The sequence below is a fragment of the Neoarius graeffei genome, chromosome 14 (assembly GCF_027579695.1).
Source record: "Neoarius graeffei isolate fNeoGra1 chromosome 14, fNeoGra1.pri, whole genome shotgun sequence".
Taxonomy (NCBI): Eukaryota; Metazoa; Chordata; class Actinopteri; order Siluriformes; family Ariidae; genus Neoarius; species Neoarius graeffei.
In genome coordinates this window covers 31,728,543-31,745,463 of record NC_083582.1, presented here as the reverse complement: position 1 = coordinate 31,745,463, position 16,921 = coordinate 31,728,543, and the positions used below count along the sequence as shown (strand labels likewise).

The following is a 16,921-nucleotide window of genomic DNA, read 5'->3' as shown; positions in this document are numbered from 1 at the left end:
TTTGGCTGTGGTTGACTTCCTTGTGGCCTCTTCATGGTTTCCATTAGCCTGTGGGATGCCAAGGTACTTGTAGCTGTCTTGGATATCACCTATGTTGCCCTCTGGTAGGCCAATCCCCTCAGTCCGGATCATCTTGCCTCTCTTTGAGACCATCCGGCCACACTTGTCCAATCCGAATGACATCCCTATGTCATCGCTGTAGATCCGGGTGGTGTGGATCAGTGAGTCTATTTCTCGCTCGTTCCTGGCATACAGCTTGATGTCATCCATGTAGAGCAGGTGGCTGATTGTTGCCCCACTACGGAATCGGTACCCGTAGCCGCTCTTCGTGATGATCTGACTGAGGGGGTTCAGGCCTATGCAGAACAGCAGTGGTGATAGCGCATCTCCTTGGTATATGCCGCACTTGATGTTGACTTGGACAATGGGTTTTGAGTTGGCCTCTAGGGTTGTCTTCCACATTTCCATTGAGTTCTGGATGAAGGTCCTTAGGTTCCTGTTGATCTTATACAGTTCCAGGTAATTGGCCGGTAGTTGGATGGGATGGGTCCCTTCTGGGGGTCCTTCATGATTAGGCCTGTCCTGCCTTGGGTTAGCCATTCTGGGTGGGTCTTATCCCTCAGCAGCTGGTTCATCTGTGCTGCTAGGCATTCATGGAGTACAGTTAGCTTCTTCAGCCAGTACGTATGGATCATATCGGGGCCTGGTGCTGTCCAGCTCTTCATCTTTGACACTCTTTCTTGGACGTCTGCCATTGAGATGGTTACTGGTTCTTGTTCTGGGAGGTTGCTGTGGTCAGCTCTTAGGTCCACTAACCATTGGGCATCGGTGTTGTGTGATGCCTTTCTTTCCCATATGTCTTTCCAGTATTTTTCCACCTCAGCTCTTGGTGGGTCTGACCGGTTGTTGTTCCCCTGCCACTGAGAGTACACCTTGGCTGGTTCAGTGGAGAACAGCTTGTTTATTCTCCTGGCCTCTCCCTCCTTGGTGTATCTCTTCAACTGGGTGGCCAGAGCTGTTAGTCGCTGTTTGGCAGTTTCGAGTGCCTCTGGTATGGAGAGTGAGTTGTACTTCCTGGGTGCCCCTTTATTCACCATGTTCCCTTTCTGTAGTTCAGCTAGCTGGCTAACTTCTCTCCGTGCTGCCTTTATCTTGGCCTCTAATCATCTCTTCCATGGATACTTCCGTGGATACTGTTTGTTATGTCCCGAGCCCACCTTGTGTCCAAGCATCTCCATGATTACTGTTGCTGTACTGTGTATCAGCTTGTTAGTCTCAGTGATGGTTCTTGTGGAGATTGTCTTCAGAGCAGCATTCACATCTACTAGTAGATCTTCTGAAGGTACTTGGCAACTCAGCTTCAGTATTCGTCTGGGTCAGTATTCATCACGATCTTCCTTCTCAGGTCAGCAGCTCTTGTCTTGCCTGGTACCCAATCTGGTTGTGGGGATGATGATGATATCTCCCCACTGACCTGTTGTTGACCTCATTGTTGTATTTCATTAATCTGTAGTTGTGATAGTAGATTTCGATTACAGATGTTGGAACACTGTGTGTGATTGTGGGTTTCGCATTCGCTGCATGTATCCCCCCTCTCTGGGATTGCTTGTATAGTAGCATTCCAGCAAATCCATATTTTCTGTCCTCATCCATCAATGTCTTGTTCCAGTAGCCCATTTCTCATCAGTTTGTCCCTAGCAACTGACACAGACCTTGTTGACCCAGGCAACATCTGAGCCAGTATGACTCTATCAGTTATGTCTTCACTCATTCCTGAGGTAGACTGATATATCATGAGGGGTCTTGCCTAAGGACCCTTACTGGATGATGTTTTGCCCCGACCGGGATTCGTACCCCGATCTCCCGCGTCGTAGTCAGTGAGCATTACCACTGTACTATCCAGCTGTTAGTTATATATATATATATATATATATATACACACACATATATATACACATATATATAAGTCACAGTGAGCACAGAATGACAGTATAAGTGTGCAGATATTTTGCAAGTGATATTACTGATATATGAATGTGGATTTTAGCTGTTCATCACAGAGACAGCCTGAGGGAAGAAACTATTCTTGTGTCTGGTTGTTTTAGCATACAGTGATCTATATCGCCTCCCTGAGGGGAGAAGATTAAACAGATTGTGACCAGGGTGTGATGGGTCCGCAGAGACGTTACCTGCCCGTTTCCTGACTCTGGACAAGTATAAGTATTGGATGGAGGGCAGGTTGACACCAATAATTTTCTCTGCAGTCCTTATTGTCCATTGCAGTCTGTTCTTCTCCTGTTTGGTGACCGATCCAAACCAAACAGTGATGGAAGAGCAAAGAACAGACTGAATGATGGCAGAGTAGAATTGTGTCAGCAGCTCCTTAGGCAGGTTGAGCTTCCTGAGCTGGCGCAGAAAGTACAACCTCTGCTGGACCTTTTTAATGATAGTGACTGTGTTTGTCTCCCACTTTAAGTCCTGAGAGATTGTGGAACCCAGAAACCTGAAGCTTTCAATGACAGTCACAATGTTGTTGGTGATGGTGATGGGCAGCAGAGTGGGGGGGGTTCCTCCTAAAGTCCACTGTCATCTCCACAGTTTTGAGTGTGTTCAGCTCCAGATTGTTCTGACTGCACCACCAGACCAGCCGTTCAACCTCCCGTCTGTATGCAGACTCACCACCGTCCCGGATGAAGCCGATGACCATTGTATCGTCTGCAAATTTCAGGAGTTTAACAGACGGGTCTCTTGAGGTGCAGTCGTTGGTATAAAGGAAGAAGAGCAGTGGGGAGAGCACACACCCTTGGGGGGCGCCAGTGCTGACAGTCCGAGTGCTGGATATGATGCTCCCCATCCTCACCTGCTGCTTCCTGTCAGTCAGGAAGTTTGAAGAGTGTGAAGTGCTCTACACTTTACCATCACCATCTTGTGCACTGTTAACACTCAGGATTTATAGGCAACAAGTGAGATGCACAATGTAATGAAAGTTATACAAGTTGAAATTTCACTTTCTGATCCTAAAAAAATCCAAAATCAAATACCATTGTAATTCTGCAACACCACATACCACTAGGGTGTGTGTGTGTATTTATTATTGTATATAGTTGTGTATATGGTTATATTTATCTTCTCAGATTATCGTCTTTATTCATGTACTTAACTGTCTTAAATATTATTAATATTTTTTTAATCTAAACTTGAGGTTATTCAGGTGACTTTCTCAACGTCACCACTGATGACGACACTATGGGCGTGGCCAGAGCCTGGCAGCATCAGGAAAAGCATACTACATCACTAAAGAGCGTTCCAAAGCAGTGTGACACCTCGTTATCCGCACTACTTCTCCACAGTGGCGGCTCCAGAGATTTTTCCTTAGGGTGGCAAAGGAGGGGCATAGGTTCCAGGAGGGGGGCATAGGTTGTCGATGCAGCAGTTTATGCAAATCGTAGAAATCATTTTTACTTACGCTCAAGAAAGACTCACAATCAAGTCATCTTGTCAAATATGTATTGAGCTATTGTACCATCAAGGAAAACGGATTCAACCATCTAAACCATCTTTTCTGAAAGTATATTCCCAAGCATTGAATGGAACTATTCTGCCCTAGCGATGTATCAAAAAATAGACAGATAGTGAATGGTTTAGATTGTGGATCTTTACTGAAGATTTCAAACTTATACAGATGTGTTCATCCTCGATTTCTGTAAAACTAAAAGAAACAAATTAAGTATATCACTAAACTGAATAGCACACAGGCGAAAATGCGAGCTAGGCTGACCTGCTAGTAATGCAAACACACAACACACAAGTTGTTTACTTTCTAAAGCCTATCACTTTACAAAACTATTAGCTTTCATTTCATTGCCTAGCATACACAGAAAGTAAAACATAACTTACAGGTATAGCTACTACCGGAACCTAGCGAGACAGCACTCCATACATCCAACCAATGACTGTATAGCCTACTGCATCCAACAAAAAACTAACGTTTTAGAAAAAATTAACATCTCTGATGTTAAAACCATGTCATGTAGCTATTGTATGCAAGTTTCCAGATATAGCTACATATAAAAGTTTTAAAAGGGTAATCTGTCTTTGTCAAATGTCAACACATTAAACTACCATACCACCACTGGCTAGCTAATCTCACTAAGTAGCACAGGGGTGCTAGTGTTAAGGTTCCCTGGCACAAAAGTAAAATGGATCCCACTAGCACATTTTAACTGAATGATAAATACATTACCTCATTAACAGTATAGGTAGGGCATAATGCCAGCCTTGACAAAATGTTAGTTACACATTGATTAGCGAGCTACTGCTAGTGTAATCTCTGCAAACTAAGGTCAGGACAGATCATGGGACAGATAGCTAACGAAAGCTTCTATGCTAGCGGAGCAAGACTAGCGTGCTAGTCTAGTTGCTGACCAACCAATATAAAACATATTGATAATAAAGATAGCTGGGCTAAAAGAATATTTGAGTACCAAAATACATTTAACATAGAAAGGACAAGACTGCGGGCGGCACGGTGGTGTAGTGGTTAGCACTGTCGCCTCACAGCAAGAAGATCTGGGTTCGAGCCCTGTGACCGGCAAGGGCCTTTCTGTGCGGAGTTTGCATGTTCTCCCCGTGTCCGCGTGGGTTTCCTCCAGGGTGCTCCGGTTTCCCCCACAGTCCAAAGACATGCAGGTTAGGTTAACTGGTGACTCTAAATTGACCGTAGGTGTGAATGTGAGTGTGAATGGTTGTCTGTGTCTATGTGTCAGCCCTGTGATGACCTGGCGACTTGTCCAGGGTGTACCCTGCCTTTCACCTGTAGTCAGCTGGGATAGGCTCCAGCTTGCCTGCGACCCTGTAGAACAGGATAAAGCGGCTACAGATAAGGAGATGAGATGAGGACAAGACTGTGTTCTATCAGGTGAAAGCTCTTTGCTCCAGCACGTTGCCTCATCAGAAGTTGAGCATTCAGAAGAACGTCTCTCTCTGGGTGAAACCATTTCAAAATGGTGGGGTGGGGTGTGAAATAACGTAAATAACGGTAGGTAGAGATGAGATGAGGGCTTAGTATCTCTGTAGAGAGATAATTGAATTTCAAAAATGTGTTTTAATAAATAATTCTTTTTAAAATAGGGGGCAACTGTGGTGGCAAGACATATTTTTACAGTGGCAACTGCCACCTTTTGCCACCCCTTAAAACCACGCCTGCTTCTCCATACTATTTAGTAGAGTAGTATTTGGTCTTCATGTCTTTCCCTGTGTGTGAGATTCACACCGGAGCTTGGAGGGAATTCCTACCGAAGAGTTGTGATGAAAGAGAAACAGAAAGCACAGGACCTCAGACAGCGAGTGTGAAACACCACCGAAATGATGATGGACAACAAAGTGGTTTGCAGTTTGTTCAATAAGGTGAACGTTAAAACCGGAAACACGTGGGTAAGGTGAAGCTCGCTGTCAGTAACAGAAGGTTGTCACATTTTCCTTCTTATCTCCCAGGGTTTGTTCAGGTCTGTTATCGCTGTTGAGTAAAACAGATTTCAAAAACTAGTGAAATATAAACTTACACACAGGATTTAAGGAAATTAGGAAAGTAAAATAAACTGGGAATTTACTCAGTGTTACATGAGCTCTCTTTTTAATTGCACTTCCACCTGACTGAAGCATCATAATATATTTTAACTGATTATATTGTTGCCTCAAAAGAGGATATTTGATTGTTGGCCCATTTTATTTTAATGAGGTATTTATATATTTCACATCTGTCCCTGAACAACAGGTAGCCTAACTTACCTCTGTACATATCATTTAATTCCTACTAAAAGACTAAACCTTCAGGTCTGGATATGTCCTACTGTATCAAGAGAGTCTCATAAATATGTGCATACAAATTTACTGTCCACACAAACAGCTCTGCAATACAGAGCTACAAGCTCTTACATAGCTACACGTCAACCTTTAGTTCCCCATGCCCTTACAAAATCTGTACTTTTCCCTTACATACACCCATGAGCCCTTATACATGAGAAAAAAATTCCAATATATAATCCAAAGCACCGATTGTTTTATTCCACGTTATACACTCCTATTGTAATAGGCATATTTATCACACTGTATCAAGTTAAAGGGATCAAATAAGCATGTACTGAATAAAAATAAATTTTAGATCCCAGAGAAAACAACTGAATTTAAAAGGACTATATGTACAGTCAAGTGAACAATTATCTACTAAAGAGAATGATTGAACTATAAACTTAATTATTTAATATACATTGTATCAATAATACCAGAATTATTGATGTAAATTTTGCAGATAAAATGTATTAATATTAAATAGTTCATAAAAATTACACAAAGTTCTATTTGACAAGTGTTGACATCACCTACAATATTACATTCCACCAACAAAAATTACTTGAAATATAACAGCAGTACTAAGTGGGTATGTTAATTAAAATAGTAGGTTACATGTAATAAATTATATAAAATCATGTCAAACAGTAAAGGAAGGTTAGTAAAAGTTCCATTTGAGAAAAAAGTGTTGACACCAAAAGCAGTGTTAGATCCAACTAAAGATGACTGAACCACATCAAGTATATTATGTAAACAAGGATAAGTGAAAATATTAATAAATTATGAAGTTAAATTGAAAATCACACACATCACATTATCTCTAGCCGCTTTATCCTTCTACAGGGTCGCAGGCAAGCTGGAGCCTATCCCAGCTGACTATGGGCGAAAGGCGGGGTACACCCTGGACAAGTCGCCAGGTCATCACAGGGCTGACACATAGACACAGACAACCATTCACACTCACATTCACACCTACGGTCAATTTAGAGTCACCAGTTAACCTAACCTGCATGTCTTTGGACTGTGGGGGAAACCGGAGCACCCGGAGGAAACCCACGCGGACACGGGGAGAACATGCAAACTCCGCACAGAAAGGCCCTCGCCGGCCCCGGGGCTCGAACCCAGGACCTTCTTGCTGTGAGGCGACAGCGCTAACCACTACACCACCGTGCCGCCTAAATTGAAAATCTTCCCAGTAATTTATAACAAGAATTGAAATCTTATTCCTTTTGGAGTGTTCTTTGTTGTACAAAGATGTTGCAGATTTGGCACTAGCTATAATATCACTGCTTGGGTAGCAGTTGTAGGCTACATCCACACAACAATGGCAAAGAGATTTTTTTTAGCAGGTAAAAAAAATATCGCGTCCACATAGGCAACGGATCAGTAAAATATCAGGTCCATATGGCAACGCAATGCTTGCTGAAAACGATGCAATACACATGCCACACCTCTACGTGCGCTGTAAGACGGTCCCATCTGAGACACCAGAACAATAGAAGAAGAAGTAGGACGCATGTGCATGTAACGGGTTTATTTTTTTCCACTTGCCATTGTGTGTAGTGGTGGGGAAATTCTGCGCTGGCCCTTTAAGAGCGCAGGTAGTTATGGGAACGAGGCGCTGGCCTCTTTCAGGTCGTTTTGGAAATGTAAGCGCCAATGCCACTGGATATTTGCAGCCCGTCCTCAGCAGTGTATTTGTGTCTCATTTCTTCAGAATAAAAAGACTGGTGAACAACACAACGCAATGTCTGTTACACGCATAAACCCCTTCTTCTACCCGACGTGAAGCACTCACAGGAACAAACACACAACAACAAGAAGATGGCTGCGACTACGCGAGGAAATCGTGCCTTCTGTGTGTACAAATTAGTTTTATTAGTGTGCATAGTTTTATATAACTTAATTTTCTTATTGTGTGTGAACATTTTGAAAAGCATTTTTATATAATTTATATAACTTTTTATATTGTGTGTGAACATTTTGAAAAGCAGTCTTATCCAATAAAAAAAAGAAATTCAAGAGATGGTTCAGTTACTTGTTTATTTAAAAGAAAAGCTGTATACAAAAGTGAATGCAATGCAGTGGTTCATACAAAACAGTCTGTTGAAGGGTCTTCTGACCCTTTTCCCCTCTGCCTCCATTATAGTCAGGTAACTGTTGCTTTGTGTGGAAGGCTGTACTTTCTGTTCATCAAAGCAGGTGTAAATTGTCTGTCTGGCAGGTCAGTCAGGTTAATGTGTAAACAATTTCAATTTCTGTTGTTACGAATGATGCACGCGAGAGTGCTGCTTGTTCTAGTCATGTGGTTGTGACGTCATCGTAAACAAATCCGTTCTACTCATCCAGACGACTTCGCAACGGCTCCGTTGCCAGATTTTTTCACTCTGGAACCCGATCTCAAAAGATTTCGTTTTGGGGCACTCAAAACGCGGTGCCGTGTGGACGCCAGGCTGAAACTATAAAAAATTTTATCAGATTCACCTGAATCCGTTGCCGTGTGGACAGGGCCGTAGCTCCTCATCACAGTTCATTTTAATTTGCAGATGTGCAGTTAATGTGTCTGCAGCCATATTTTTTTCTGTCCTCAGTATGAATTTTCCTAACCAATGAAAAAGCCCTCTCACTATCTGCATTGCTATGTGGGAGGCACAGCAAAGCAGTAAAAAGTTGCTTCAGCATTGGAAACCTGGCAACACCCAGAGCAGTTTTTACATCGAAGACCTTTCCCCAATATACATCTATTATTTTTCTGGTCAGTAAAAGAAAATCAGAGCACGGCAAACATGTAGATGGTGTTAAATTGCTTCCATCCCCTACTACACATTTTAGAGACAGGTTACCAACAGTCGTTACCACCATTACTCTTCATTCAATACTTTTCCAGTTTACTGACAACTGATGGTAGTAACGGGTGTTGGTCATCTGTGTCTACATATAACATCTATCAGCAATTAAAATGTTTAGGGAAGCGAAACCCGAAATCGCCGGGTAACTACAGTTGCCGTTGTATAAACGGTGACTCCCAGTATCGCCTCCCTAAATTATCATGATAATGGAGGAAGCTTTCCTACATGCAAACAGTAAAAACTTTTTAAAAAACCACACACAAATGCGGGGGCGGCACGGTGGTGTAGTGGTTAGCGCTGTTGCCTCACAGCAAGAAGGTCCTGGGTTCGAGCCCCGGGGCCGGCGAGGGCCTTTCTGTGTGGAGTTTGCATGTTCTCCCCGTGTCCGCGTGGGTTTCCTCCGGGTGCTCCGGTTTCCCCCACAGTCCAAAGACATGCAGGTTAGGTTAACTGGTGACTCTAAATTGACCGTAGGTGTGAATGTGAGTGTGAATGGTTGTCTGTGTCTATGTGTCGGCGACTTGTCCAGGGTGTACCCCGCCTTTCGCCCGTAGTCAGCTGGGATAGGCTCCAGCTTGCCTGCGACCCTGTAGAAGGATAAAGCGGCTAAAGATAATGAGATGAGAGATGAGACGCACAAATGCTTACCTGTGCAGTCTTTGAATCGGGAAACATTTTTTTTTGCCAGCTGTGAAAAATGGTCTGCCACAGTCAGGGGGATGTTGTGTTCTATGAGAAATTGGCAGAACATAACTTTTGCAGCCGTCACAGAAGTCTGGGCAGTCCGAGCCGATGTACTTAAATGACCGAGAAAACTATGTGCAACTATAAAACCACACAAATCGAAAATAGTTCCGTTTCATTGGGCATGCATGTTTGAAAAAATAAATGGTGGATGCTAAGAAAATTTTCTCGGAGTAACAGAAAAAATCTCTGATACAAAACATAATTTTCCCGTATGAAAATCAGTGTACGACGTATTAGCTAAAAAATTGCATTTCCCGTACAAAATACGGGGAAACCGTATAACTTGACATGTATGCTCTTATCTCCATCTATCTCTCACAGAAACACAGTATTAAAAACTGGCCCTAAATAAAAGCTTTTTATGAGGTGAAACAATAACAACAACCATTCATTCATTCCTTCATTCATTTATGCCTATATAAGTTAGCATGCACAGAAACCTTATATTTTAATCACTGGAAATATTGCTGTGTCATGTTTATGTGTATTTATCTATATAAACATAAATGCATACAACCAGTGACCCCTTCAACTTTAAAACTATTTGATAATCTTATAAATACATCTTATAAAAAAAGATAAATGTTGACAAAAAATGCTACTATGTTTGTTGTTGTTGTGAACGAGCGAGTCGCCAGAGGTCCGTAACCGGGTTCCGTAACTGGGGTCTGTACCGTAGGATACGGACCCGCTCGCCAGCCAATCAGAGTGCAGGATTTGGACCGCGAAAAAAATGAATTGTATTTATTATTAGCTACTGTTTATCATATTGTGTGTAGTTTACAAATTAAACTTTATCACAGGACTCTATGTACACAAAAAACAAACTTTATATACAGTTCACTTGTCTTAGACATTAATGTAGACGAGTCGTCTACATTAAATCTTGGAATGTTTCCCAGTGCATATGGCGCTCTCTCTATATCTGATGATGCTTTACACTGAGGCAGTATGGGTCGTGTTGTCGCAACATAAATATGTTATCATTTACATCACTGCCAACAATGTCATGACTGCTCACAACACACAAATCTGACAGCTCTGTTTCCCACTGCAGCTGAAATTAAATATTTCCATAATGTTACTTTGCTGTTTTGCTCTCGTTCCCACAGTACATCATTACAGCATAATAACAGAAAGTGTATGGTTTTCACTGTGAGGGGGAACAGGGTAATACACAGCATTTCTTGTTAAATTTGGTTTACCAGTCCCACCCAAAGAGTGCTGGGTTTTGCTGGGAAAACTTTACAGCTCCTCAGAAACTGCATAAATGCTGGGTTTAACCACAACATGAACTTCTGAAAAATGAAATATGCTCATGGGAAGTAAACATCACAATTGAAAAATGCACAAGCAGATACAAACAGGAAAACTTTGGGTAATGTAACGTGGCTCATGTAAATATTTTTAATCATAAGATTCTGTAATAATAATAATAATAATAATAATAATAATAATAATAGAGACAACTTTGTGACAAATATATTATTAAAACAGAGGACGAAGTTTATTTCAAAATTCCAAATACAGTGGTGCTTGAAATTTTGTGAACCTTTTATAATTTTCTATATTTCTGCATAAATATGACCAAAAACATCATCAGATTTTCACACAAGTCCTAAAACTAGATAAAGAGAACCCAGTTAAACAAATGAGACAAAAATATTATACTTGGTCATTTATTTGTTGAGGAAACTGATCCAATATTACATATCTGTGAGTGGCAAAAGTATGTGAACCTCTAGGATTAGCAGTTAATTTGAAGGTAAAATTAGAGTCAGGTGTTTCCAATCAATGGGATGACAATCAGGTGTGAGTGGACAACCTGTTTTATTTCAAGAACAGGGATCTATCAAAGTCTGATCTTCACAACACGTTTGTGGAAGTGTATCATGACATGAACAAAGGAGATTTCTGAGGATCTCAGAAAAAGCATTGTTGATGCTCATCAGGCTGGAAAAGATTACAAAACCATCTCTAAAGAGTTTAGACTCCACCAATCCACAGTCAGACAGATTGTATACAAATGGAGGAAATTCAAGACCATTGTTACCTTCCCCAGGAGTGGTCGACCAACAAAGATCACTCCAAGAGCAAGGCGTGTAATAGTCGGCGAGGTCACAAAGGACCCCAGGGTAACTTCTAAGCAACTGAAGGCCTCTCTCACATTGGCTAATGTGAGAGTCATGAGTCCACCATCAGGAGAACACTGAACAACAATGGTGTGCATGGCAGGGTTGCAAGGAGAAAGCCACTGCTCTCCAAAAAGAACATTGCTACTCATCTGCAGTTTGCTAAAGATCACGTGGACAAACCAGAAGACTATTGGAAAAATGTTTTGTGGACAGATGAGACCAAAATAGAACTTTTTGGTTTAAATGAGAAGCGTTATGTTTGGAGAAAGGAAAACACTGCATTCCAACATAAGAACCTTATCCCATCTGTGAAACATGGTGGTGGTAGTATCATGGTTTGGGCTTGTTTTGCTGCATCTGGGCCAGGATGGCTTGCCATCATTGATGGAACAATGAATTCTGAATTACACCAGCGAATTCTCACAGAAAATGTCAGGACATCTGTCCATGAACTGAATCTCAAGAGAAGGTGGGTCATGCAGCAAGACAACGACCCTAAGCACACAAGTCGTTCTACCAAAGAATGGTTAAAGAAGAATAAAGTTAATGTTTTGGAATGGCCAAGTCACAGTCCTGACCTTAATCCAATCAAAATGCTGTGGAAGGACCTGAAGCGAGTAGTTCATGTGAGGAAACCCACCAACATCCCAGAGTTGAAGCTGTTCTCTATGGAGGAATGGGCTAAAATTCCTCCAAGCCCGTGTGCAGGACTGATCAACAGTTACCGGAAATGTTTAATTGCAGTTATTGCTGCACAAGGGGGTCACACCAGATACTGAAAGCAAAGGTTCACATACTTTTGCCACTCACATATATGTAATATTGGATCATTTTCCTCAATAAATAAATGACCAAGTACAATATTTTTGTCTCATTTGTTTAACTGGGTTCTCTTTATCTACTTTTAGGACTTATGTGAAAATCTGATGATGTTTTAGGTCATATTTATGCAGAAATATAGAAAATTCTAAAGGGTTCACAAACTTTCAAGCACCACTGTATATCCTGTGAAATGTCTGTTTGGGAAAAAAAATGAGGTGTTCTGTATTGTATTTTTGTTGCTTCTGTAAACTTGGAAAAAGGAAATTAATCAGTTATTCTTTAATCGTATCGATGTGAATGTGTTCTGGATTGATATCGAACATTTCATCAGAAGCAAAACTGGACAAACAATCCATGTACAGGATGGTGACGTTACTTTTTATTTTATGAAGACTGATGTGGAAAAAGACACTGCTTTCTCATTACAGTGGTGTTACTGTCTGTTGGAAATTTTCATCTTCATAAAAGAAAAAGGATGGACTTGAAATCTAATGTTGAATTATTTACAGTGGAGCTGATTGAATATGGGACTACAGTTAAACTCTAAAGAAGAGAAAAGCTCTAGAAACATGTCATATTTATTGTTAAACTCAATATTTGCTGGTTGTTTTCTCTGGTGTTTTTATTGTCTGTTATTCCGCTGCCTTCTTCCCTTTTGTGTTTATTTTGATCCTGTACGGATTTACTGTTCTGGCACTGAATTAAACTATTATTGGATGGTACTGAGATTGTTTTTATTGGAGTTTTATTGAAGGGAACTGCAGAAAACTAGAAGTGAGCTTTAAAATCTGTGAGCACATGTCAAACAGGCTCCAAACGTGTCTTCATTATGGAATATTTTCCAACATGTGTTGCCGGGCTTCACCTTACCCACGTGTTTCCGGTTTTAACGTTCACCTTCATGAACAAACTGCAAACCACTTTGTTGTCCATCATCATTTCGGTGGTGTTTCACACTCGCTGTCTGAGGTCCTGCGCTTTCTGTTTCTCTTTCATCACAACTCTTCGGTAGGAATTCCCTCCAAGCTCCGGTGTGAATCTCACACACAGGGAAAGACGTGAAGACCAAATAAATAGTATGGAGAAGTAGTGCGGATAACGAGGTGTCACACTGCTTTGGAACGCTCTTTAGTGACGTAGTATGCTTTTCCTGACGCTGCCGGGATCTGGCCACGCCCATAGTGTCGTCATCAGTGGTGACGTTGAGAAAGTCACCTGAATAACCTCAAGTTCAGATTAAAAAAAATTAATAATATTTAAGACAATTAAGTTCATGAATAAAGAGGATAATCTGAGAAGATAAATATAAACATATACAGGTGTTGTAGTGGTTAGTGCTGTTGCCTCACAGCAAGAAGGTCTGAGTTCGAGCCCCGTGGCCGGCGAGGGCCTTTCTGTGTGGAGTTTGCATGTTGTCCGCGTGGGTTTCCTCCGGGTGCTCTGGTTTCCCCCACAGTCCAAAGACATGCAGGTTAGGTTAAAGGACCCATGGCATGGTGGTTTGTTGATGCTTTAAACGGGCTCGTGGAGGTTTCCAGATGTTATATCCGCAGCCTTTCTCGAAATGAACCCTCGGCACGTAGATATAGCCTCCTGGGAGAAAGCCCCATTTCAGCCCTTTTCCCAGTGTGTCGTTTTGCTAATGAGAAGCAGGAGGCGGGGAAGGGTAGAGGGTGGGGGCGGGTCTTATCATTAATATTCATGACATGTAAACGTGTTACCTCTGATTGGCTAACAGCACTGTGACGCTACCTCCAGTGGGTCAGAACAAGCGGATGTGGGTGTCTTACTATGGCCAGAGAGAAGGAACAAACTGCGAAGGGAAAAATACCGTGCGCTGATGTCATTAAGGTGCGACGCGAGGAAATAAAATAAATTCAACAAATGTTTGGGTTTTTACTGAACAAACAAACAAATAAAATGAACGAGTGACTTAAAAAAAGAATGTGGGTGTCTTTGTAAAAACTGTTTTGATTGGCTATTATAACAGAGCATGCTGCATGCTTTTTGGTTTTGTAGCGCAGAGTACCTGGCTAACTGCAGGAAGCGGTTAGCTGCACAGCTAATGTAGCCATTGCAAGGTTAACGTGGCACCGATTTTAAAACACGGCAAAACGACTTAACAGTTATACACTTACTTGTTCGCTGTTTGTGGCTGATGCGGCAGGGATGCTTGGTACGGACCCAGGCTTCAGTGACAATTGATGTGCAAAACCTGCCCTGTACTGTCCCAAGTTGTGGAAACATTCCTCAGGAAAATGCTTCCGACAAACATACACCGTCTTAGGTAGACTTGACGGCGTATTATTGGAGTAAATAAAATTAAGCCACTGCGTCTTCAGGGGCTCTCCCGTTGGCAGTAAAAACAGACTCCTTTCTGTGTTGTCACATCCATGTACAGCGCAATTTCCATGTTTCGCTCGCTTAGGTGATGCCATGTTGTTGTGTCCTCTATGGTCTCCTCACTACAACTGGGCGGGCAATTCATACAGTGGGTGGGAATCCAGAGGGGGGGCATGGGGATCATCTCCCTTGCTGACGTAGTAAAGGGAAGAGTTTATCAACGCGCTGTTTTGACGCGCCATTCTCAAATGTTGGGCATAGTTTGGTTTACACATTATGACATTTCTAGCCACTGGGGTGACTTAAGAAGGTCAGAGGAACTCATTTTAACGTTAAAAAACCTCAGAAAGTGAAAATTTCATACCATGGGACCTTTAACTGGCGACTCTAAATTGACCGTAGGTGTGAATGTGAGTGTGAATGGTTGTCTGCGTCTATGTGTCAGCCTTGTGATGACCTGGCGACTTGTCCAGGGTGTACCCCGCCTTTCGCCCATAGTCAGCTGGGATAGGCTCCAGCTTGCCTGCGACCCTGTAGAACAGGATAAAGTGGCTAGAGATAATGAGATGAGATAAGATGAGACAATTATATACAACACACATACACACACCCTAGTGGTATGTGGTGTTGCAGAATTACAATGGTATTTGGTTTTGGCTTTTTTTTAGATCAGAAAGTGAAATTTTGACTCGTATAACTTTCATTGCATTGTGCATCTCACTTGTTGCCTATAAATCCTGAGTATTAACAGTGCACAAGATGGTGATAGTAAAGCGTAGAGCACTTCACACTCTTATTAGGAGGAACAGTGTGCTGTACAGGAAAGTAGAGTGTATATACTGGGAATACAGTGTCTGTAGGTTTGGTGCACCTTTGTGTCATTTGGACTCTGTGCAGTGTGAGCTCTGGCTTCAGCTGCCGATGGATCGATCTTAAATTCAACCAGCACCATGGGACATGTTTAGCACTGCTTAGAGAAATGGTGAGGTCTATCTATCTATCAGTGTAACAAAATGTGAAAATGTACCATTGGGATCCTCTTGTCTTTGTTCCAACAAGGAGAGGAAATCAGCGTCAACTCCTCCATCCCGGATAACTGGCATCGCTGGTTCTTTAACCAAAGCTATTCTCAGGCTAATATATTAATGATGGTGTTCACATATAGAAATCGTTGTTCTGATCCTGTAATCCTGTGTGTACTCTTCCTTCATCTTCATCTCCATCCTTCTTCCTCAGCCAGAGAAACAGATCTGGTTCATCGTTCAGACTCTGGACGAGGTCTCTCGTTTATTGGAAGACTCGGACTCTGTCTCCTGGAACAAGGACAAGCTGGACACTTTCTTACATATGCTGGATCTGCAGGCCAACGGACTACGCTCATGTGTGAGTGCTCCTTTTCTCAATGCTTTCTCTGTGATCCAAGAGTGATCCAAGTGTAATGTACTCTTTCTATATCTCCGGATGTGTTTGTTTCTTTTAACGCAGCTCAAGCACAAAATGAAAAAGAACAAAAGATTGCCCTTGTACTTAAAACGACTAAGAGATCTCACTGAGAACGACAAGGTCAGCAATTATCTCAACTTCCCTCATTCACACACACTGTGACAGAGGCAGAAAGATGTTCAATGTAAAGGTGTCTTGATGTCGCTGACATGCTTAAATATTGGGATTTAACTTTACAGCAGGAGAAGAACGAGGCTTGGGAGTGGATCAGAGAAGAGCTGCTTCAACTCTTCGGGCTGTTGGAGTTTTTCCCTGCTGTCTCTGTGAATCGAGCTGCAAACCAAAATCAATAATCAGTTGCGGTCTTACAGTGGAGACCAGAAGATTGTGAGTTCAAATCCCAGAACTACCAAAGAAAAGCTGTTGGCTGTTGTGAAAGACTCTAAACCTACAGCTTTTGCTTGAATTGTATTTTCCTTCATTTGTTAGTTGCTTTTCATCAAAATACAGTCAAAGGTTTCAATTTCTATTCATCATTCAGTGTTGCTCTGTTCAAATCACAGTCATAAAAATGAGCAATGCATTTCTGTTTCAGGCCACATTTTCACCTGTTACATGCAGTTTACTCTCACTATTTATTTAATTTTATTGAATTGTTTTATTTAAAACTGTTTGTGTTGTTAAAAGGGTGATCATGTTTTACTTTTTAATTTTTGTAATTTGGGAGAGTTTTAA

The 16,921-nt window shown here is 41.7% G+C and overlaps 1 protein-coding gene across 1 annotated transcript; it reads left to right on the top strand.

The window, feature by feature from the left end:
- Positions 1–3,246: 3,246 nt before the first annotated feature.
- LOC132897582 (uncharacterized) lies at positions 3,247–16,539 on the top strand. Its single transcript, XM_060938833.1, has 6 exons — positions 3,247–3,316; positions 15,595–15,725; positions 15,802–15,876; positions 15,980–16,126; positions 16,229–16,306; positions 16,426–16,539. Exons 1-6 carry the CDS (start codon positions 3,247–3,249, stop codon positions 16,537–16,539), a joined length of 615 nt encoding a protein of 204 aa, XP_060794816.1.
- Positions 16,540–16,921: the final 382 nt, after the last annotated feature.

Coding starts and splice junctions, on each gene's coding strand:
- LOC132897582 (XM_060938833.1), top strand. CDS start 3,247: ATGGGCGTGGCCAGAGCCTGGCAGCATCAGGAAAAGCATACTACATCA. Junction 15,877..15,979: donor TTAACCAAAGCTATTCTCAG/GCTAATATATTA, acceptor CTTCTTCCTCAG/CCAGAGAAACAGATCTGGTT. Junction 16,127..16,228: donor CCAACGGACTACGCTCATGT/GTGAGTGCTCCT, acceptor CTTTTAACGCAG/CTCAAGCACAAAATGAAAAA.